At 49.0% G+C, this 22,597-nt stretch overlaps 1 protein-coding gene across 1 annotated transcript; it reads left to right on the top strand.

The window, feature by feature from the left end:
* Positions 1-1,346: 1,346 nt before the first annotated feature.
* Positions 1,347-14,811, top strand: LOC135307632 (complex I assembly factor ACAD9, mitochondrial-like). The gene is made up of 16 exons (XM_064432033.1): positions 1,347-2,301; positions 3,637-4,013; positions 4,726-4,826; positions 5,487-5,565; positions 6,472-6,646; positions 7,245-7,318; positions 8,539-8,614; positions 9,309-9,376; positions 9,707-9,829; positions 10,455-10,583; positions 11,337-11,416; positions 11,906-12,032; positions 12,731-12,808; positions 13,295-13,423; positions 14,165-14,237; positions 14,688-14,811. Exons 2-16 carry the CDS (start codon positions 3,930-3,932, stop codon positions 14,786-14,788), a joined length of 1,497 nt encoding a protein of 498 aa, XP_064288103.1. The 5' UTR covers positions 1,347-2,301; positions 3,637-3,929; the 3' UTR covers positions 14,789-14,811.
* The last annotated feature ends 7,786 nt before the right edge of the window (positions 14,812-22,597 follow it).

A 22,597-nucleotide genomic window follows, 5' to 3' on the forward strand; every position in this document is an offset into this window, starting at 1 on the left:
ACACTTGTTTATGTGCGGGAAGGGCTGCAGGAGTGCGGGGCCGCTCAGGGGAGGTTGGAGCTGCCCACACCATCCTGCCCCGGCTCCCGACACACGGAGGAGGGGGAGTCAGGCTTGGATTTAGGAGATTCGGGGGCGATTTCCACGCTGCAGCCCAGCGTGTCCCGCAGCTCCAGGAGGGGAAGCAGCGATCCCTGCCTGCGGTGCTGCTCGCGGGCTGGCCTGCGCCGCGGCTTTCGCTTCATGAGGGCGATTCAAAGGCTGCACCAAGAGCTGCTTCTCGGCGGGACCGTGCGGCTCGGGCAAGAGCTGCCGGGCCGGGGAGGGGAGGGCACCAGGGAAGCCGTGAGGAAGCCGTGAGGAAGCCGTGAGGAAGCCGTGAGCGGCGTTACTGCGGGCCCTGCGAGCGAAGCGCCGCGGGGCTGTGGGGCCGTGCCCGCCGCAGGTCACCCGGATGGAGCACATCCCCGCGGCTCCTGCGAGCGAAGCGCCGCCCCGTGAGGCGGTGAGGCCGCGGGGCTGTGGGGCTGCGGGCCGTGCCCCGCCCCGGCGGGGCCGGGCGCTCGGCGGTGCCGTCAGCGGAGCGCCGAGCGCGGCCATGAGCGCGGTGCTGCTGCTGCTGCGGGCCCTGCGCTCCGCCCGGCCCCGGCCCCAGCTCCAGCCCCAGCCCCGGGCCGGCCCCGCGGCCTGCGCACGGCCGCGCCCCGCCGCGCCTTCGCCAAGGAGCTGTTCCTCGGCACGCTGCGCAAGGTGGGTCCGCGGGGGGCGGTGGGGGCCGGCCGCGCCCGGGGGTCGCTGCCCTTTCACCGGCGGACAGCGAGGCTGGCACTCACCGGGGGCTCGTCCGCAGCAGCGCCAGGGCCTTTCCCAGCTGCTCATCCCAGCCCGGGCTGCGGGCGTTGCTGTGAGCCCTCGGCAGGGCCCGGCCCGGCCCGGCTGCCCCGCAGCCCCCGGGTCCAGCCCTGCGGAGCTCCCTGCCCTGGCTCTGTGTGTCCCTCAGCTGCAGCCGGGTAACTGAAGGGAGCCTTTGCACACAGAACAGGCGATGGGGCTCAGAGTGACCCAAACAACGCCGAGAGCCCCTGTGCCTGCCAGCCCCGCGGGTCCCCTGGGCGCTGCCTGTCGCCGTGCTCCCCCTCTGGGCATGCCGCTGGATGGCTTCGTCCTCTGGTTGTTCTTCAAGGATGGAGGCTTCTTGTAAATCTCTGCCTACAGTTTTGGTAGGAAAGATTGGTGTTCTTGTGGTGCCTTGAGATGCCACTGGACAAAGAAGTTAAAATCTGAGATGGAACGCTGTATTTAGCAGAGTTTGTTACTGCAGGGCTTAGAGTGTGCATTTATCAGAGATTGCAGGGTGAAGTAAACGGAAAGAAGGAATAACTCAAATCCACTGAAATAAGTTGAGCAATAAAGTCTCCTGCAATGGAGCTTGTCAGATAAGGTGTTAAAACAGGCAGCACTCAGGCTCCACTGTGTTAAACCCCTCTACAGATGTGTCTCGGGTGTTTCTTCCCTCAAGTTTCAACACAGCAGCTTTCTGAAAACCTCTAACATTTCACAGGTCCTGAATTTTTGATGCTGATATATTGCTCAGAGTACCATGAACAGATTTGTGTGGACAGAGATAAATTCTTCTGTTTAAAAGGGGAAAGGCAGTAAAAATCAGAAGTGTTCTTCTCACGTAGCCTCCCACTCCTTGTGTTCCTTGTTTGTATTTTTTACCAATTCCAACCTGTCAGGCTGTGCTGCTTCCAGTTCATGGCCAGAACACCCTGGGGATGATAAGGAGTGGTGGGGCTCACTCACCTTTGTCCTCGAGGCATTAGCAGGTGAAATGTGCTGGGTGTTCGCAAGGGACAGTGCTCATGGGCTGAGCTTTGGAAACATCAAACTCATTTTTATCAGTCCCTGAATAGGGTTAAAACTCATGGGTGATGAAGAACTTTTGCATCCTCGTGGTTCTTAAAAGATCTCTTGATTTCTCCCTCATGTTTCTGTTGTTCAGTTAACACCCTCTGGTCTGGTTTTGATGTGAAATAAAGTTGGGTCCTGTGGAGCCCTATTTCTGTTTCGGGACATTTTCCACAATTCTTAATTTGCACAGTGTTTTAGAGTCTTTGCAAGGCATATCTCCCATGATTTTTATTTTAACTGCATGGTTCGTGTATTAAAAATTATTAAATAATTCTCCTATTCTCCTATTTTAGGAAGAAGTTTTTCCTTACCCAGAAATTAGCAATGAAGAACTGGCAGAAATCAACCAGTTTGTGGGACCTGTTGAAAAGTTCTTCAATGAAGAAGGTATATTATTGTGTTTTTATCCATGCAAGTGATTTAGTGATTACAAAATTATTTCACTATAGCAGTTCTATAAGGTGTTTCAAACATTTAATTTAGTTTATGCATTTATTGCTGCTCACACAGTGATGCTGATTCTGTAGCATGTCCATTTGTGGCTTTTTTGGGAAGTATTTGGGTGCTGATCAGAAGAATTAAATCTCCAAAACAGGGGAAAAACCAAGGATGTAAAAGAATTCTGGGATAAAGATAGGATTTGAAATTGGTTTTAGCTCAGCTGAATTGTGCTTCTAACTACTTCATACATTGTGATTTTTTTTTCCTAGTTCTAGTTCCTAGAACTTTATAGCTGTCCTACTCTGCTAAAACTGACCGTGGCAAAATGCAGCAGAGATACTCAGAAATGCTGGCTCGTTGAGGAGTTATGAAAAATCAAAAGCATTTCTGTTTTTTCAGTATTAGAGTAATAATTCCATTTGGGAAAGGCCTTATTACCCGTCTGCATTCCAGAGAGCATTGCAGGGTGTCCTTCCATTCGTGCTGCCTTGGATAAGCCAATTCCAGAGCAATTGCAGAATAGTGGTTTGCACAGACAGCAATTTCTGGGGCAGTTAAACAGCACTGTCTCAGCCTTCCCATTGACAGAGGTTTTCCAAACTCTGTAGGAGTTTGGAGAAGCCAGTGATTGTCACACATCACAATTGGCGAGATCCAGGTGATTTTAACTGTAAAATTGTAGTGTTGCTCACTGACAGTAAATAAAGGATTTATTCAAATTACATTTTTTAACTCTTTGCTCTGTGGGGGGGAACATGGTTCATGGAGTAAACAGCCTGATGTTTAGGGAAGGAATAAAAGGGTCAAATTATGGAGTCTGGAGAAAGTATGATTCCTGTTTGTTTTCACTGCCATGGTACAGAACAGCTCTCTTAATCCCCCAAGAATCTTAAAATCTCCTAAGAACAAGATTTTCTAATTTCCTCATTTATGTACTTTTTTTTTTCTTGTATTCACAACCTAGACTTAGTTCAGATAGAAAATCCTGAAAATACTTTGCTTATTCCAGTCTTGGAATCTGCTGGCATGCAGAACCAGTAGAAATGTTTGAGAAAATGAAATAAATGCTGTATTTTTCCCATTTCCAAGTCTTTTTCCTGAATATGTCATGAGGACAAACAGGATGGTCAGGCTGAAGCTAGAAAGAAGAAATTCTTGTGAAGCTGGGAATGAGAAGGGTCATGAGTGACTGTGGCCCTGGTGGGGGAATCCTGTAGCCTCCCAGCTGCTCTGGGCACTGAGAAACACAGTGTTAAATGAGAAAAAATTCTCTATTTGTAGTGGACTCGAAGAAAATCGATCAAGATGCAAAAATCCCACCCGAAACCTTACAAGGACTGAAGGACCTGGGTCTCTTTGGCATGCAGATTCCAGAGGAATATGGTGAGTAAATGCCACAGAAGAACATCTAGGGGTGCATTTTGTGCCGCTTTTGTACCTCTCCAGTTAAAGCTGCTACATTCCTGTATTTCTGTACTTGAAATGGATTTTTGGGGGAGCGGGGAAGTGGCACAAAAAATGTACTGAAATAAAACCTGGTGCCTGTTCCAGGTGGGCTGGGCCTGTCAAACACCATGTATGCACGTCTGGGAGAAATCACCTCCCTGGATGGCTCCATTGCAGTGACCCTGGCAGCTCACCAGGCCATTGGGCTGAAGGTAATGCTGCTGCTCTGGGGCCAGGGCTTCTGCACAGATTGCATGGAAAAGGTGAAGTGAAAAATGTGGGGCTTAGGGGGAGCAAATCAGAATTACTGGCAAAGCATAAATCAGGTTGTTGGTGTCTGCAGCAGCCTCTGCCACTGGTTCAGTGTGAGACAGAAAGGCTGCATAGGAAGTACACAAGGAAGTTACTATTAGGATAATTGTTCTTAGATGAATGAGTCCAAGTTGGTTTTTTTTAAATTGGCTAAACTTGTCTAAAGTACCTAGAATAAATAGAATTGAAACAGTATCAGGGGGGCTCAGGTGATGAGGAAGGAAAGAATTCAGAAAAGAGGAACTTTGGCTGGCTGGGGCTGCATGTTGGGGGGCCTAGAGGAGATAACTCATCTGAGAGAAAGTGTGTCAGTTTTGAACTTGAATATAGCCATAGGTATTTACCTTTTTAGTGCTGGGTGGATGGCAGAAAGAAGCTTGAAACCACACTCAGTTTGTTATAGCAAGAGAAGATTCCTTGTCGAATTGAGCAGAGAATGCTAATGAAAAAATATTTTAATGACTGACAAATAATACAGTCTTGTTGATTAAACTGTCTCTTGCTATGCCATAAAACTTGCAGATGAAGCTTTCTAAACATGCTGGAGCTTGTCAGCTCCCTCTCTTTTCCCACAGGGTGATGCTGCAAAGTTTCCTGTGCTTGTTTCTGCAGGGGATCCTCATTGCTGGCACCGAGGAGCAGAAGGCCAAGTACCTGCCCCGCCTGGCCTCGGGGGAGCACATTGCTGCCTTCTGCCTCACCGAGCCCGGCAGGTGCTGCTGCCCCACAGCCCCACAGGGGCTCACTGCCTTAGCTGCATTGCTTCATACCTTCAGGCTTCTTTATCTGGGGCCCATGGCTTCAGTATATACATCTGTGGCTTAGTTTTGGTATTTCAAGGAACACTCCAATTACTCTTTCCCCAGCATGCTGCTTTTGGCAGTGTCCATGAAATCCTTGATTCTTGTTCTCATCCCAGGAATTCATTTACTTGAAAGGTTGCTTTGTGCTACGTCAGAAATAATGTGCTGTGACTGTTCTGGGATGCTTTCAGTTCTTATTCAAAATATAAAAGCCTGTTTTGAAGGAGCTACCAAAACTAAAAGGAAGAATTTTTGTTGTCACTTAAGTGAGAGGCTCATTGTGTGTTCACATAGCTCAAAGTGTAGCTCCAAAATGTTGCTTTTGTGGCATTCTACACAGTCTGGTCAGGTTATAATCCTGATAACATGGTAATGAGAAGAAATGTCCCCTCAGGTAACTTTTAGAACTGTTCAATCTAGTGAGCTTCCTTGTTAGTTAAAAGCTAAAATTTATATACTGCTATTTGAGACCCCCTCCTTTTTACAGAATAGGAAGAGGGGGAATATGCAGTTTTGTTTTTTTAAAGCGTGTTTACTTCTTTAAACATTAGTAACTTGTTTGTTTTCTAGTGGGAGTGATGCTGCATCCATCCAGACAAGGGCAACCCTGAGTGAAGATGGGAAACACTTCCTGTTAAATGGCTCCAAGGTACCTACTCACAGACTGGGAACAGGAAAGGAGTTTCTTACAAATGTAGGAAGTGTTCTTGTCTTTTGCATCAGTCTGGAACTGGGAGGTTTCCAAGCTAGAGGAGAATGACCCTGTCAAAAAGATTAGGCACAAAGGGACTAGAAAATTATTGTTAGAGAATTACTGCATTAAACTCCTGGTAAGGAAAATGGAAAACTACCCTGGGTTCTTTCTCTGTTGGCCATTTGTGTGTTCAGCTTCAGGGCGGGTTGGTTTCTTAGTAAATCAGCCCCTTCCATGACAGCTTAGGTAAAAGGAAACCTGAACCTGTATTTGACATCTCTTCATTCTGCAGGCTAGATTTTAAAATACAACTTGATATTTAATTAGAAATAGGTCTGCCTGGAACCTTTCTGTTAAAAGAAACCGTGACAAAAGCCAGTCTTGAAGAAATCAGAGATGTCCTGGTTTCAGCAGTATTGGATGCGTTGCAGACTTGGTCAGTAGTTGTTGATCCATTTGTGGTGTGAAGAGACCCACCCTGGGGGAGAGGCTGATCAGAGAATTTCTCATCAGAGTTAATTTTTGGCCACAGGGTTTGTCCAGTCTGCATTGCCCCTGTATCTCTCAGGTGCCAGCAGCAGCAGGATGGACCAGCTTTTGTGGAAATGCACTGTGGATTTTAATTTAATGCATATTGATACTACATTCTGGTTTTAAAGTTGCTCTAAACTGAGCACATGTGGTCAGCTCTCCTCAGAAATGTGCTCACCCTGGGAGCAGACCCTCATTAGAACTGAAGGGAAGGAACAGCAATTTTTCAGCACTCTGTTCTTTTCCCAGCCTGTTACAAAACCCTGGAGGGCTGTGCCCACAAAATCAGCACACTTACCTTTCTTACACATCTTCCCTCTCTCAAAACAGGTCTGGATCTCCAATGGTGGCCTGGCCAGTATTTTCACAGTGTTTGCCAGGACAGAGATTGTGGACAAGGACGGGCAGGTGAAGGATAAAATCACTGCTTTCATCGTGGAGCGGGACTTCGGGGGCGTCACCCACGGGAAACCCGAGGATAAACTGGGCATTCGAGGCTCCAACAGTAAGAGCCACCTAAAACTGTTAGCAGAACTTGTTTTCATAGTTTAAGGTTTTATTTTGGTTGGATCATCTGAATTCAGGGGCAAATCAATACGTATTCCATGTTACAGTATAAGTTTCATGTTTCTTTAGCTGGCTTTTCCCAGGAGCCCTTCCTGACGCAGGGTCTGAAATAAGAAATCCAATTTGTGGAGTTCATTCACTGTGCAGTGAAAGAAATCATTCAGGAGACTCAGTGGCCAATAGGTTTAATCTAGAAGTCCACGTTCTTCAGCTCTTCTAAGCTTTGTAATGATTGCATCTTTTCACCATCTTGGTGACTGTTCAGTCAGTTCCTTAGAACTAGAAATAAAGACCAAACTGTAGTTCTCTGTTTACACAGTGTATATTCATAATATTTTAAATATTTTACATCAATAACTGATGTCAACTACAGCCTTTTCCCAAATTCTCACTTCTTTGGCGAAGCATGTATAATTCTGTCATAAACAATGCATTAGGAAGACTTCATTTCCTGCTACAAATAGTGACTTAAGTTCCTGAATGTCTTTTAAGTATTTCTGTGTCATATTTGATCAAGTGTTAATTCTGTGTTTCAGCCTGTGAAGTACATTTTGAAAACACCAAAGTGCCTATAGAGAATGTAATTGGAGAAGTTGGAGGGGGATTTAAGGTAAGCAGTGGAGAATAACTACTGGTGATTTACAGAAGTCTGAAGGAGGCTGTTTCCCCCCGTGCTGAAGTTTCCTTGTGGGTGGTGTGAGCACTGCCACACTCTAGGGTACAGGAGGAGAGATTCCCCCATTGATCTGTAAATTGGTGTCACTGGACAGTGCACAGTGTGCCATCATCTCAGATTTCTGTGTTTCTTCTCTTCTTGTTGGGCTTTTGGTTGTTTGTTGTGGTGTCCCCTCAGAAGAGGGAGTGACTTCAGCTGCCCTTCTGCCCTGAATGGAGGACATGTCCTCTGCTGGTTCCAGAGCAGAATGTGGGAAGGGAGACACCCTGGCACAGGCTGTGTGGATGTCACAGGGAGTGCTGGAGGCATGCCCAGCTCCAAGGTGCCCTGGCTGTCAGGTGCTTCTCCAGGGCTGCCCTGTTGCACAGGGAATGCTGGCAGGACCCCAGGAGAGAAAACCACAGGTGGCCTTGCTGTGTAACCTTTCTCTGAGAGTGTGACCTGGGGAGTTGCTAACCTGCTCTTACTCCTTCTCCATTTCTTATTCCTGCTGTAGCAGGCAAGTCCAGGCCTAAGTGCTAAAAGAAATTATTTTCCTTAATGTAGTAGAGATTAAAAGAAGATTGTTATGGTGCCTTCCTGACAAATTAAAATGTAGGACAGTGACTTCTTTCCTAACAGGCTTTGACATGAGTCACCCATGTTGAGAAACAACACTACAGACACCAGACTCTAAAATCTATTTTTTTTACATTATTGGTCTGTATTTCATTTCTATACCTCCTTTCTTATCCCTTCTGTGATGTGTTGCTGAAAGCCACCTGAGGCAGAGAGCAGCCATCACAGGTCAGCTGCAAGGAGAAATACTGTGGTTTTCTTCATCTGATAAACTGGAGCCGTGCTGTCCAGCTGGAATGTTGTTTACCAGCTGCAGATAAATGCATTTTTATCTACATTTTACCTTCATCTAATTAGAGATTATTTCCAAGTCACCGGATCATCTACTTCAGATACAAAATTGGATGTAATGGGTGGCAGGAAAAGCCCAGTTTTGAAGCATTTTCCTTGGGATGCTGAGAGCTGTGGTGGCTGATGTGAGGGCACTCTCCAGGACTGGCAGTGTGTCCCAGTGAGGAGTGAAATCCAGGGAACACAGAAGCAGGAAGCAGTGACCTAAGGAGAATGTGGCCTAAACCCCATCTGTTTCTTCACAGGTTGCCATGAATATCCTCAACAGTGGAAGATTTAGCATGGGCAGTGCATCTGCTGGAATGATTAAGAAGTTGATAGGTGGGTGAATTGGGAGCTCTGCATGGCTGGGTGCCAGCAGAAACTGCTCTGCCTGAGGCAGATCATGCAGGACATTCAGAGTGGGAGCAGGAGTCTTGACCTTGTCATAACAGGCTTTGATATCTTTAAAACACGAAAATATGGTTTTGAAAAATTAAATTAAATTAAAAGCCTGCTTGCAGAGGTTTTGAAATAAAGGTCTTTTTCCTTTTGTACAGTGTAGATTCAGTTCATAGAGTGGGAGGTTATTGCCTCTGTTGGACTTCCCTGAGGTAAAATGTTATTCCCAACAAAAAAACCTCTGTACTATTGATTTTAGAAGGTGTAATCTCCCCTGGAACCTCCCACCTGAATAACTGGCTCAAAGCTGCACACAGTAACTAGGGCTAAAACTGCTTTCTGCCAATTATTAGCCAAAACAGTAACAGAAGTCTCTCTAACCAATTAGCACCAAACCTGATCACTTCTCTTAAGAGTACAGGTTCATACCTCTGGTTCAAAAGCCTTTGACAGGCTGGTCCCACACTTGGTCAACATCATCAGTGTGAGGGTGATTTTCACAAAGTGCTGCTTCTGGAACAGCCAGGGGACTCCTGGGCACAGACTGGAATGTCACCACCCAGGGAAGGACACCAGCTGCTGGAATGGTCTGTCACAGCCCTTCTGAGAATGACTTGTTTTTCTTTCTTTGAAGAACTGACATCAGAGTATGCTTGCACCAGGAAACAATTCAATAAGAAACTCAGCCAGTTTGGATTAATTCAGATAACAAAACATGAAACACCTAAATCTCTGTGCGAAGTGCCAGGACATAGATTGCATTGGGTGTATTTTGGCTGTACTGGTTTAAAGGATTTGCTAGAAATTTGTGTGAACCTGGTGCTGACTTCTGTACACTGATCTTTTAAATGTCCAGAATGATAAATGTATAAAAGTATTTTTTATTTATTGTTGTTTCAAAGTGGTACTTTTTATTGATTGATTAATTTGATGATGTAAAACATATAAGAACTGCAGGTCTTTTTAAGTTTGAGGGTTGATTGTGGACTTTTGCATCTGAATTTCTGTACGATTCCTCCTGTTGCTGTGTGGCAGGAGAAGTTTTGTTTGATGGCTGTGAAAGCCTACGTGATGGAGAGCATGGCTTACCTGACTGCAGGGATGATGGACAGGCCAGGCTTCCCTGACTGCTCCGTCGAGGCTGCCATGGTCAAGGTAACCAGGGCTGGGAAAAGGCTCAGTGTTCAGCCTGCAGAGGGCTGAGAACTCAGGGCTGCATTTAGAGGAGAGAAGCACTGCAGCCAGGTGGAATGACAGATACTCTTCTGTCTGTACCCCACAAGCTCAGACTCGTGCAAAATAAAACCAGCAGGGAACAGGTTGAGAATGTCACAGCCGCTGAGCTGGCGTCTGAGGAGGCCTCACATGAGCACTGGGACACTCAGTCACACTCCAGCTGCCATCCTGGCCAAGCTGCTGCTGTGCCAGCTTTCCCAGGGAGCTGATGGCACAACAAACCCTGTGGAATATCCAGGCTGTGGCTGTCAGGGTGTCCCTCATGGTCACTGCAGAAAACTCCTGCTCTGGGCTCCAGCCAAGCAGCTGCAGCTGCTCTCCCTGTGTGGGGCTGCCCCTGTCCCTGAAATGTGGAGAGTGCCCTGTGCATTGCATCACTAAATTTGACAAACCCCTGAGCCACAGGGATACTGCTCCAGGACCGGTGTAACACACAGAAAACACTGCAGCAGTGTCCTGTGGATACAACCCCAGAGCAGGGCATCCTGTGTTTATTGCTGATTTATTATCTACTCTCTGCTGATCAAACCCTGTTCCATGGCAGGTGTTCAGCTCTGAAGGTGCCTGGGCATGTGTGAGTGAGGCTCTGCAGATCCTTGGAGGCCTTGGCTACATGAAGGATTATCCTTATGAACGCTACCTCAGAGACACCAGGATCCTGCTCATCTTTGAGGCAAGTACCAGGATCCCCTTTTTCTGCAAACTGCAGTTCACACCTCCTATAAAGGGGAGTAGAAACCTGAAGGTTTGATTGACCAGGATCTTGTTCCTTCAGCTGCAAAGTCTCTAACAGTAAAACTGCAGGACTAACCTTGTTTTCTTTGGAATATCAATAGTAGTTCCCTATAATAAAATAAGCTATGATGGCTTTTAAAGACTGACCACAGTGTGAGTTACAGCAGTAACCTTTCCTCTTGTGTGCTTCTCACAAGTGAAGCAGAGAAACTCATAAAAGATCAACTTAGATGTTTAATTAACTTATTGATGGGCATTTAAATTAAAAGAAAGGTTGGTTCTGAAGCTTGTTCTCATTCCAAGCTGGATTGTCAGTGACCCATCGTGTGCATATCAGACTCACTGTCAGACTTGATTTTAACTCAGCTCATTTTGAGCAGTTCTACAACTGTTCAAATGTTCCTTCACTGGAACAGTGCAGAGCATTTTTAATCAAAATGCATTTTGTCTGTTTTCTTTTACATTGGGGTATATTTGTGTGTTTAATGATGAGGGGCTCAACTTCTGCAATGCCCCATGAAATCAGAATTAAAACTGAGATAAAGCAAAAGGCAGCAGTTTATGTGTGGGGAGAGTCATCTTGTGGTACTGGAGCAGTGGGAAGAGCACAGGGGCACAACAGACCTGCTTGGAAAACACTATTGTAAACTCTGGTTACCCACCTTCTCACTTTCTCTTCTGCTTTTTCCAGGGCACCAATGAAATCCTGAGAATGTACATTGCACTGACAGGGATGCAGCATGCAGGGAAGATCTTAACTGACAAAATTAAGTATGTTCTTATTTATTCTTAATAGTTTTAAATAAACTAAACAGAATCAGATAACTTTATAGATAAGAGGACAAACTGCAGGGAATACCTGCAGTATTTCTATTTATTGTCTGTAAAAGTTCACTGTTACAGGGACTCTGTGTTTTTAATGGGATGGTTCATAGATTTAGGAATTGTAGCATTTAATGCATTTTATCTTGGACTTTTACACAAGCTGTAATTATTTCTTTCAAGACCAGTAATGAATATTTTGTATCTGAATGAAGTTGTATTGGCGCAACAGCTGCATTGTGCATATTGAGTACTGGTCTCTGGAATTCCTTGTGGGTGTCTTGGAGAGCAGCTGATGACTCTTAAGGCTCCACAGTTGTTCTCCAGACTTCACAGTAGTGGATCAGGACTTGGTGCTAAAGTATTTGGAATTCCAACTGGTTGTGTCTGAACCTCCTGGAATTTTTTTTAACAGCCATTCTTTCCCCAACATTTCAGAGCAATCAAGAAAGGAAACGTGGGAGTGGCGCTGGGGGAGTTCCTGACCAGGTTACAGGACACCCTGGGCAGGAAGGTGGATCTGGGGCTTGTAGGTGACAGTGGGGTGGTGCATCCCAGCCTCCAGGTAAGGGCCTCTCTGCTTGTGTGTTTGTTCCCTTTGCTGCTTGCCACAATTTCATCTCCTGTTTTTGCAAACCAAAATGTATACCTAGGGGCAGTGAGATTTTTCAGGGTAAGCAGATGTTGGCACCATGACAGGGTAAGAAGTTACAGTTATTGTCCAAGTATCAAGGGAGGATGAAGGCTGCTCTAAGCCTGTGTTTATACCAAATCCAGTTTTAGATCCATTTGGATAATTTGTATAAATTGAGCCTTCACCATATGAAAGCGTTTTTAATAGCTGCCCTTTGTTATAAGGTTAGTTACAAAACAGGAGTTTTTCCTGTTTAATTGGAACAGAGTTTCAGGTCAGAATGACTGTGAATTACACATACACATACTTGCTTAATCACTTAGGAAAAGGTTTTTATGACCAAAAATGAATGTTCTGTTAATAGGAAAAAGATAAGGTATATTTTTCATGGGGCGTTCTGTTAGTTACTTTTGTTATCATAAGCCTATACTAAAAGTTACTGAGAGTAAACTCCAGAAAATTGTAATGGATCTTTGAGAGAAAGAAATGTGCCTGTCTGGCTTTTAGCAGCAAGGTGGATGAATGTTAAAAAAGAGAAAATCCAGTATCCTCTTTAAAGGGGGTGGGGGTATGTTGCTTTTCTGTTATAAGACTACTCAAATTGTTCTATTTTGTGTTTTGTTTTATAGGAGAATGCCAAGAAACTTGAAGAAAACGTTTATTATTTTGGAACTACAGTCAGGGGCCTGCTAAGTAGGTTTGGCAAGGTAACTATTTATTTTGTCTGTTGTCTTTGTTACTGAATAGTTTATCCTCAGGGCCCCACTGGAACCTGCAGGGGACTGAGTGTGGCAGGACCAGCACTTCCTTCACATGACACCTTCTCACTGGGTGTGAGAAAACACACTGACATTAGGTACTCAGTGTAATGGGCAAGTTACATTGTTAGAACCAAAACCAAAGTACCAGCACCCTCAGTGAATTGGTTGTTTTCTTCTTGTGTAAGCACAAATCCTGCTGCTACAGGCATTTAACAAAGTGGTTTAAGGCATACATCAATATTACAATTTTACAAGTAGAATTTAAAAGGTGCAGCTTAGTAAACCCAAAACTAACAATGATAATTTCTGACCTAGGCTAGAACCGGTTTATGCGAAATAAAGCTGGACCTAAACATGAAGTATGGACAGTGATATTTGGTTAAAGTTTTAAATTGACAAACCACAAGCAGATAATGATTTTCTCTCTCCCAGACAATAGTGGATGAGCAGCTGGTGCTGAAGAGAGTGGCAGATGTGGTGATTAATTTGTATGCAATGACTGCAGCCATCTCCCGGGCCAGCCGCTCCATCAGCATCGGGCTCAGGAACCATGACCACGAGGTGAGTGTCCCTCAGCACCAACCATTCCCACTCAGGCTGTGCTCCTGGCAGCAGGCAGGCTGCATCTCTGGGGAATTACAGCAAACTCTCCCATAAAAGTGCAGCAGAACGTGGCTAAACCTGCCAGAGTGCAGGAGCCTCTCAGGGGCTCTGCTTGTTGAGCTGCACACTTTCAACATGTTTAAAATACTTCTTTAACACATACACAGACATTTAGAACCTCACCACAACTCTGCACGTTCTCTCAAATCTGTTAACACCATGCAGTTCTTCCCAAGCTCTTTCCATATAATCATTAATAAAAACACATAAGCACAACAGTATTTGGGCAGCACAGCTCAGGTCAGGAAAGGACAGTGCTTATTTAGTAGCTCATGTAAAGTTTCATGGTAACAGTGGTGTTGCAGGTCAAGAAAAATTTGCTCCAGATCAGTGTGAAAACAAATCCAACATGATGAAGGTTTGGCTTTGGCCTTGAGACCTTGCTCTTTGTGTGAGCCCTGCTCTGGACTGATTCCCAATCAGTCTTGGAGTAGCTTTTGGGTGAAGGCTCATCCCAGCCCTGAGCCTTGGCAGTTCTCTGGCCTCAAAGGGAGAGCTGAGGCTGCACTGCACATGACTGGGGTTCAGGGCACCATCATCAAAGAGCTTTGAGATGTTTAAATTACTGTATTCTTACTACATGGTTTTTGTTATGAAATTCATTCACTATTTTTAAACTCAGTTTTACTCCTTTTCCAGGTGCTTCTTACAAATATCTTCTGCACAGAAGCCTATTTCAAGAATAATTATGCCATGGCTCAATTAGAAAAATGTAAGTACTATAAAATAGTTCTTACGCTCTTCTGTCTTTCAGACTGTAATCAAAAAAAGGTGAGTTTGATGTGACCAACAGAAGAGTTTGGCTCCGCTTTTAATTGAAACAAGCAGCAGAGCTGGAACCTGTTGAAAAGAGTCTCTTCACTTCATAGCTAAAGCCAACGGCCAGCGTTCCTTATTGAGGAATATAATATCTACATTTCATGTATATACTTCTGACAAGTAGCTGATAGAAATGAGGGATTTGGACTCTTTGGGAAGTACTGACCAGTTGGGCATTGGCTCTCTGAAGCTCAGTCTGTAATAACCAATCTTTTTCAATAGAGAATGTTCAATTTCTTCCTGGCCCTCACACTCTTGCATTTGTGTTCAAAAACACTTCTTGAAAGAAATTTACAGCAGCTCTTTGTGGTCCCTTAGTTGACTTTTCTCTCTTTCTCCACAGATGCTGATGAAAACCTGGATGATTCCATTAAAAAAGCTGCAAAGCAGATCCTGGAGAAGAGGGCATACATCTGCTCTCACCCTCTGGACAGGACCTTCTGATTCCTCCCTGAGAGCAGGCACACATGAATGTCATTCAGGGAGGAATTTGCTGCAGTTCCATTATTTGGCATCTTAAAAGCATCTGTTATTTAATGTCCTGACTAAATGTAACTGTGTAAAATAAAACTTCTTTCTAACCAAAATTTCATAGGAAAAGGATAAATACAGAGATTTCATTTAAAGCTGAAGTTATTTTATTACAGACATACATATATATATATATATATATATATATGTCTGTTTCCCCTGTAACTGGATAAAGACAGGTGAGGTTTAGATGGGGAGATGTTTCTTCCTAGGAAGGGACTGTGGGGTTTCTCAGTATTTTTGTACTTCAATCAGCTGCTCATTCACTGAGCAAGCCTGAAAGACTTGGGTATACCTGTGTTTGAGGATTCCAGGATGAGGGAAGAGATGAGAATCTTGACTCCATGTTTCAGAAGGCTGATATATGAGGATATTATATTAAAGTACTACACTACAACTATACTAAATAGAGAGAAAGAATTCATCAAAAAGCTGGAAGGGAAAGCAAAGGAATGAATAACAAATCTTGTGACTGTTCACAGCTTTAACACAGGTGGCTGTCATTGCTCATCAAGTAAAAACAATTTCACATGCTGGGTAACAATTCTCCAAATCACATTCCAAAGCAACAAAACATGGAGAAGCTGAAGCTTCCCAGCTTCACAGGAGAAAAGACCCTGGAAAAAGGATTTTTCATAAAATGTGTCTGTGACACTCGTAGAATGAGAACAGTTCTGTTTGGGAGCCCAAACATTGGTGCTAAACAGGTTTATTCTCGGTTTTTGGGGGCAAGAGGAAAGAACTGAAGCCAGTTACTGTAAAATGCCTGCACAAGCACCAGTGCAAATCACAGCCAAAGGAAGGATGAAGCCAGTCCCACAACCACAGCCCAAGCAGCCAGAGATCCTCCTTCAACCCTGGCTGCATTGAAGCCCCACTGACTGCCAAGAAGAAAAGCGCCCTACTGAGAGCAAGCAAACTTAAACCTCTGCCAGGACACAAATTTAGAGGGAAAAAAATCAGACACACTTCCCAGTGAGAAGGGTTGGAACTCTCTGCCCCCCAGCACTTGCCCGGCAGGCAGGTTCACAAAGGTGCTGGGAGCTAAGCTGTGCCCTCCGAGGGAACAGAGCCAGCCTCCCTTCAGTGGGAGAAGGCGCGGCCTCAGCTGTAGCCCCGGGTGCCTGCGGTGGCCCAGGGCACGGCCATAGCTGTCAATGTGTTGGGCTGCAGCACAGGGCAGGCCGGAGCTCAGCAGCCTCAGCAGAGCCCAGGGCCGCGGCCCTTCCCTGCCGGGGCCTGAGCCTGGCCCGGCCCGGCCCGGCCTGAGCAGCCCGGACTGGCCCAGGGGATGGGCTGCGCCCGCCCGCTGTGGCCACAGGCTGGGCCCAAGCCTTTGCAAGAGGCTTTCTCCCAGCTTGGCAAAACCTCGGCCAAGTGTCCCTGTGCTGTGCTGAGAAGAGTAAAAAACCCCTCAAATTTAACCCTGCTGCCCACCGCATGAGGGATCCCTGCACACCTTAGGAGAGGCCATCAATACTCCTTTGTGCCTCATGAGGGATCCCTGCACCCCTCAGCAGGGACCCCAAAATATCCCTTTGTGCCTCTTCAGGTCCAGGCCCAGATGATGCCACAGAAGGAAATGTGCCCTCAGCCCAGGGACGCTCAGCATGGGCTCCCCCATCCCCTCGGGGCCCCGCCGCTGGGCACAGCAGCCCCTGCCTGGCTCCTGCCTGCCCACACCGTGGCCATCCACGGCTGCTCCTGGGCATGGAGCTCAGTCAGTGCTGGTGCCGGGGGGGCTTTGCTGGTGCTACCACATGGACATAGCTGTGAAAACTCTATTTCTTTATTTAAACATAAAATAGGGGCCAAGCCCTGCCCTGCCAGACAAGGGCTGCCCACCTTCAGTCCTGGCCGGGGAACAGGACCAGGGGACTCCGGGGCAGAGGGTCTCGTTGAGGAGGGATGGATTTGGGGATGCCTTCATTATGGTGGTGCAGCCACGGCAGGGCAGATAGGGGCAGAAGTGAAGAGCTGGGATAAATTGTCAAGTTGTCGTTGTCTCTATTTTTAGGATCATTTTCTGAAGATGCACAGGAGCACCTGTGGAGAGAGGAGCAGGCTGAGGCCCCAGCTGCCAGTGGCACACAGGGAGCCTCCTGCACAGCAGGGCCCAGAGCTGGCAAGGCTCCCCAGCACGGCTGGAGCTGCTGGCACAGCTGGGCCCAGCTGGACAGCTGCCCCTCAAGGCCCCGGCCAGCAGGGCACGGCTCTGGGCAGGGTCCCTGGCCAGGAGCGGGCCCCAGAGCGCCTCTGCCTTTCAAGGGCAACCTCGGCCCTGCTCTTTCTCCTCCCCACCTCCCTCTGCCTCTGCCCCGTGCCCCTGGGGCTGCTCTTGGCCAGGCAGCCTCAGTGGGAGCCAGCTCTGGCTGCTGCCCCAGCGGGCCCCAAGGACAAGGCCCAGCAATTGAGAGGCCAATGGAAGCTCCGCAGAGCTATTTGTAGAATCATGGACTGGCCACAGCTCCACTGGAGACTCTCTGGGAATATTCCCTGACTATGAGCAGCATTTAAAGGAAGCTGTTTGAGGCAGAGAATCGCAAAACACTCACGATTTTCTCTTCCAGCAATACCAGATTGCTGCACAGCACATCATCAGGCACAGTGCCGCACCAGCCACAATGGCCATCAACTTAATCAAACAAGGTGTTCCCCAGCAGAAAACTCTTCTCATGCTTTTCCAGATGATGTCAGAATGTGTTGAGGTGCTGGCTGCATCTGTGGGAGCAATGGGGAGCGTGAGCCCGTGCTGTGCTGCACTGCTGAGCTGGCAGCACGGTGGATACGGGCAGGATGTTCTCTGTTTCCCCCAGAGCTGGGGCCTGCAGGCACTTTGCTGCCCTTTGGCACAGGACTGCTCAGTACCCGAACCCCTGAGCCTGCACACCGTAATTCCTCTGTGCTGTGCCATTCTGCTCCAGGCAACAATTGTCAAAGACATGGATAAGGAGAAGGAAAATGGCCAGCGTTTTGGAGCTGCTCCAGGGCCCTTCCTCCTGCACAGAGCGGCCCCTCCAGATGTGCTCAGAGACTGGGAAATTGCAGGGGATCTTAGGGTGGGCATGGCCTGTGGTGCATGGATGCCTTCCCACTGTGCCTGTCATGGCGTGTCCAGATGTGCAGCCAATGCCCCCGGCTGCTGAGTCCCAGGGGAAGGCTGAGGGAAATGCACCCACCACGCTGGCTGTCCACACCACTCAGGAGTTTTTCCAGATGTTTGGATTCCTCCAGGGATGTACTAGCTCCTATAGGTTTCTTCTTCCTTCTTGGAGGACCTTAAGAGTAATATTTCCGTTTCCCAGGAATGGATCCCACAAAACGAGGGCTCAGCCTGTGGGGTCAGCAGGCACACGCTACTCACCCCTGCCATGGGAGCTGGGCCTGCGTGCAACATCCACCAAAGTCCTCCCTGCAGACACACCTGTAACACAACAGCCACAGAAGCTTCTGCCATCTCTGCTGATCTGCACGGGCATCACTGAGCCGCAGGAGCGGTGAGGGGATCGCGCAGGGTGAGGGCACACACGTGCATGGTTCTGTGCTGGCACCTGCAGCGATGCCCCCGTGGCCCAGCTTTGGGCTCTGAGCTGGCAGCTCTCCCAGGAGAAAGGCCTTGACCTACCCTCAGCATCTCCCAGAGGCTCAGTAATGGGTATGCGTTGGGAATCCAGATCGTCTCCATTCAGAGGTTAGTCTTCGTCCACAGGATCATCTTTGTCAACAGGCTCATCTTCATCATCAGGATCATCATCAGGGTCATCTGCAAAGAAAGGCAGGACAGAACAGTTCCTTTGACCCTGCTGAAGATTCTCCTTCAGGCCTGAGTGGCAGTAAGGGCACCTGGGTTCTTGGTGCCCTCCAAGGCACTCCCTCAGCTCTGCCTCCCACTCAGGAGCAGGGGCAGGGGCAGGGGGACCTCGTGCCTGCAGTGGCCCCACACTGGGATGGAAGGAGCCCCTTGCAGGGCAGTCAGGGCAGAAAGGATTCCCTGGAGCTGCCAGCAGCTGTAAAGCCAGCCCCGGGCAGGGCCAGGGCTTGGCAGTGGCAGCAGGAGCAGCTCAGGCTCCCTGGGGCTGGCAAAGGAGCTGCCAAAGGCTCAGCCCCGGGGCACAGCCCTGGGCCCGGCCCCTTCCCTCTCTGCTCTTCTCCCTGGCTGCACAGAGCACATGGAAGGACACACTGGCATTGCCCACGGGAGGAAGATGGACAGCTAAATGCTCCTTCCTCCCACTGACAGCAATCCTGTGGGATCACTGTTGGGTACAAGAGTACAAATTTGGAGGCCAGGATTTCCAGAATCCATCAAACTTTGGAGGATCTTAAGGGAAATCACAAAGGAATATTACTCTGGACAATGATTACACTTGGATTGTGATTGCTCTGTTAGCAAAGGGTTGCTGATAACCTACCACCACCAAGCTCCAACATCCTTAAACTGTGCTTTAACAAATGACGGAAGTCACGTTCCCAGTCTAGAAAGGAGCACAGTTGGGAACTGTTCCATGCTGTGCTGGGATCCCCTTGTATAGGGAACCGAGCACTGCAAGGGGGTCAGGTAATGCTGTGTGCCCGCACTGCCAGACAGCAGAGAGGGCAGCTGAAGCCTCAGCAGGGCTCAGGCCCAGAGGCACAGCAATTACCTCCGGGGCCTGTGCCTGGCATCGCCTCCCTTCCTGCAGCAGAGGCTGCCATGGAGCCACTGCTTCCTCTGGGAAATGCTGCCTTCAGCACAGGCTCTCCTTCCATCTCTGCAGAAAGGAGAAGGGAATGCCCCATCAGGTGAGGCTGTTCACCAATGGGAATGTGGCATCTTCAGGAGGCAATGCTTGTCTCAGTAATGGACAAGATTCAGGAGAAAGACCAGGTTATTGGGGCTGCTCCAGGGCCCTCCCTCCTCCAAGGAGCTGCCCCTCCATATGTGCTCAGAGACTGGGAAATTGCAGGGGATGTCAGGGTGGGCATGGCCCATGGTGCAGTTTGGGCAGCCAGTCAGCTGATGCCAAATGCCTTCCTGCAGGGGCTGGGAAGATGATGCAGCCAGGCCAGGCTGGGAAACAGCCCTGCAGGGCATGAAAGCAGCAGCAGGGCAGCGAGGCTGCCATGGATCCCTTCCTGCTGTGCCCGGCACAGCGTGTCCAAATGTGCAGCCAAAGCCCCCGGCTGCTGAGTCCCAGGGGAAGCATGAGGGAAATGCACCCACCACGTTGTCTCTCCAGGTCACTCCCGATCCTGTGCATGTGTTTGGATGCCCCGAGGGACTTCCTGTCTCCTCTAGGTTTGTTCCTCCTTCTCGGAGGACCTTAAGAGAAGTATTTGCATTTCAGGTGAATGGATCCCACAGAACAAGGGTGCAGCCTGTGAGGTCAGCAGGCACACACTACTCACCCCTGCCATGGGAGTGGGGCTTGTGTGCAGCAACCAGGAAAGGAGCCTGAAAAGTCTTTGCTGCAGACACACCTGTAACTCATCAGCCACAGGAGCTCCTGTCACCTGGTGCCTACCAGGCTGTCCATGATTATTCTTTTAGGAACATTGACAACATACCTTCAGGAGGCTTAAGAGGCTGGAACTCTTCATGGAGCCAAGCTGCTGGAGAAGCCTTCCTAGCATGCTCGTCTAGAGGGGAGCACAGATCAGATCAGAACCCATTTCCATGGTGTGCTGGGATCCCCCTCTGCTTTAGGGAACTGGGCACTGCAAGGGGGTCGGGTAAGGTCTTGGCTGCCAGATGTCAGTGGACAAGGCCAAAGCTGCACAGGGGCCTGGGGAGCTCTGGACTGGCTCTGGTCACTCTCCACCCTCTTTGCAGGCCCTGTGCAACATCCCTGGAAGGGTGGCTGGAGCTGTCCAGGGCCCGTCGGGGCTCTCTCCCTCCCACAGAGGAAACCCTCCCCAAAGCCCTGGACAAAACCATCCCCAGCGCTTCCCGGGGAGCAGGGAGCGCTGTGCCGGGAAAGAGCAGCCAGGCTGCCGGCTCACCTGCTCGCCGCGCTTGCAGCGGAGCAGCCTGGGCAGCCCTGGCAGGCAGGGCCACGGCCAGGAGCAGCAGGAGTAGGAGGCGCAGAGCAAGGGCCATGGTGCCTTGCCCTCTGCCAGTCCCACAGCTCTTGCTGCCACCGCTGTCTCGTCACCACTGTTCCAATGTCAGCACCGCTGCTGCCACCGCCGCTGCTGCCGCAACAGTTGTGCTCCAGGACTGACTGCTGGCTCCTTGTGCTGCTGTGCAACCACGGGGCTCTGGCATCTCTGGCACCTCTGTGACATCAGGGCCTGCTGTGTCCTCAGCCTGCTGTGACCCCAGAGCCTGCTGTGACCTCATGGCTGGGGCAGGTTTTTGTGGGAATGGATCTCATGAGGTGCCCTTCCAGCAAGGAGAGTGTGTCCCTGCTGATAGCTATGTGCAATCTAGCTCTTTTTCACAAGAAGCGAGCTATACAATATTGGACACGTGAGACATTTCATGGTTCTACATGCCAAAGCAATGTCACGTCCAAAATTCAACTCACGTTGGCCATTCCCAGTATTGCAGGCAGCCCCAGCCCTGCCCCGCTCCCACCGAGTCCGTGCTGTGCGCTGTGCTGGCCTTTGACCCCTATTTCAAAAGTGGAGGACTTGATGCCATAGCTTACAAAAGTAATGCAACACAGGCCATCAGGGGAGCTGCACACTTTAGGGGACACCCAAACCCACTGCACATCTTATGGGTATCCTCCACCACCCTAAAATCCCCCTGTGTGCCATCACAAGAGACCCCAGACCCCTGCTCTATTTACAGGTGTCCCTCGGCCCCTGCACACCTTTCCACATACAATAAATTCCCTGCACAATTTTTGGGTGCCCCCAGCCTCTTGCACAGCACAGAGATGATCCAAAGCTGCTGTGTGCCTTTAGAGGGAGCCAAACATAACACTCAGGGAGCAGCAACAGGGCTGAGCCATCTTCGGTGTGTGCTCACCACGTGTCCCTGCGGGAACAGATGAGGCTTGGGGGCAAATGGCATCTCTGCTCATAAGAGATCTGGGAGTGCCACAGGTTCAGTCTCTGTCGGGCTCTGAGCTCACCCCTCAGGCTATGAAGGACTTCCTTCAGAGTCCAGCCTCATTCCATTGATCTCAAGGCATGCACTTTCTAGGTGGTTTCCCTCTTTTCCTGGGCATGCCCCTGGAGGAAGAACAGGCCCAGATGATGCCACAGAAGGAAATGTGCCCTCAGCCCAGGGACACTCAGCATGGGCTCCCCCATCCCCTCGGGGGCCCGCTGCTGGGCACAGCAGCCCCTGCCTGGCTCCTGCCTGCCCACACCGTGGCCATCCACGGCTGCTCCTGGGCACGGAGCTCAGCCAGTGCTGGTGCCGGGGGGGCTTTGCTGCTGCTACCACCAGGACACTGGGTCACAGCTCCATCTCTTTATTGCAGCAGAAGAGCTGATTTGGGAAGTGCTGTGTTGCCCCATTTCTTCAGCCCCACTAGCTGCCCACACCCCCAGTGGCACTGGGCCGCCCCCAGAAAACTGTCGAATCTGGGCTGTGGCTGCAGGGCACAGCTGCTCTACAGCACAGCTGGACTGCCTTGGGGGTAGGTCTGCCCTGAGGGTAGGGACAAGGAACAGGGTGAGGTCTGCTCTATGTTTTCCTAAGGTGATTATTCTACAGACGATCAGGGGCAGACCAACACTGCATTAAAGGCATACACCAACCTACAAACTTGGCAGGGTCCCAGG

Source organism: Passer domesticus, chromosome 9 (assembly GCF_036417665.1).
Source record: "Passer domesticus isolate bPasDom1 chromosome 9, bPasDom1.hap1, whole genome shotgun sequence".
In the NCBI taxonomy this organism is placed as follows: Eukaryota; Metazoa; Chordata; class Aves; order Passeriformes; family Passeridae; genus Passer; species Passer domesticus.